We start from the raw sequence: 886 nt of genomic DNA, 5'->3' as shown, positions 1-886 counted from the left end.
GTGAAGTAATATTTAAATTAATAATGAATTCCTGTTATGGTAAAACAATACAAAAACCTATAATGGTAGAGAAAAAAATCTTTAGAACAAGAACAAAAATGCTCTCCTATTGGAGAAGAAATTTAGAAGATATTTTATCAGGAGAACAATTGTTTGAATCAGATATTTGGGTACTTCAAACAAAGAAACAGTTGGATGAATTTTATGTACCTAATATTATTGGTGTATTGATCCTTTCTATGTCTAAAAGGATTATGAATGAATTAATTTACTTATGTGAAGATAATAACATAAATGTTTATTATCAGGATACTGATAGTATACATATTGAAAAAGATAAATTAGTTCAATTGAGAGAATCCTATTATATCAAATATAATAGTGAATTAGTGGGAAATGACATAGGTCAATTCCATTCTGACTTCCCACCAGTGAATGGAAAAGAAAGTTGGGCAATTAAGTCTATCTTTCTAGGTAAGAAGTCTTACCTTGATGTCCTCACCAATGAAGATGGGGACATTGATTATTTGATAAGAATGAAAGGAATCCCTAAGGATGTAATCATTGGCACAGCCAATGAGAAGTTCAAAAGGGATGTGATTGCCTTATATGAATATTTATATGCAGGCAATCCTATACCTTTGATTTATCAAAGTATGGTCCTCACTTTGTTATAGAAAGGGACTTTAAGGTAAAGACTCTTGAAGAGTTTAAAAGAACAATTAAATTCTAATGACCTCTCAATTATTAATTGATTCTTCTTTTTCTTTATTTTGTTAATTTTTGTTGTTCAAAAGGAGATAATGATGATAAATTATAATGATTTGTATTATCTTTATTTAAAATAACATCATTATAAAGTGTTTTTCCATAATTTTTAATAACA

At 27.7% G+C, this 886-nt stretch overlaps 1 protein-coding gene across 1 annotated transcript; it reads left to right on the top strand.

Annotated features, from left to right (window-relative positions):
- Window positions 1–23: 23 nt before the first annotated feature.
- EDI_159640 (uncharacterized protein) lies at window positions 24–677 on the top strand (the record flags this gene model as incomplete). The annotated part of the gene is made up of 1 exon (XM_001737807.1): window positions 24–677. The coding sequence occupies one exon, from the start codon at window positions 24–26 to the stop codon at window positions 675–677; it is 654 nt and encodes a 217-aa protein (XP_001737859.1).
- Window positions 678–886: the final 209 nt, after the last annotated feature.

This window comes from Entamoeba dispar, genomic scaffold (genome assembly GCF_000209125.1).
Source record: "Entamoeba dispar SAW760 scf_1105229460825 genomic scaffold, whole genome shotgun sequence".
Classification (NCBI taxonomy): Eukaryota; Evosea; order Mastigamoebida; family Endamoebidae; genus Entamoeba; species Entamoeba dispar.
Note: the sequence above shows the minus strand (reverse complement) of the source record. Positions and strands in the feature narration are given on the sequence as shown.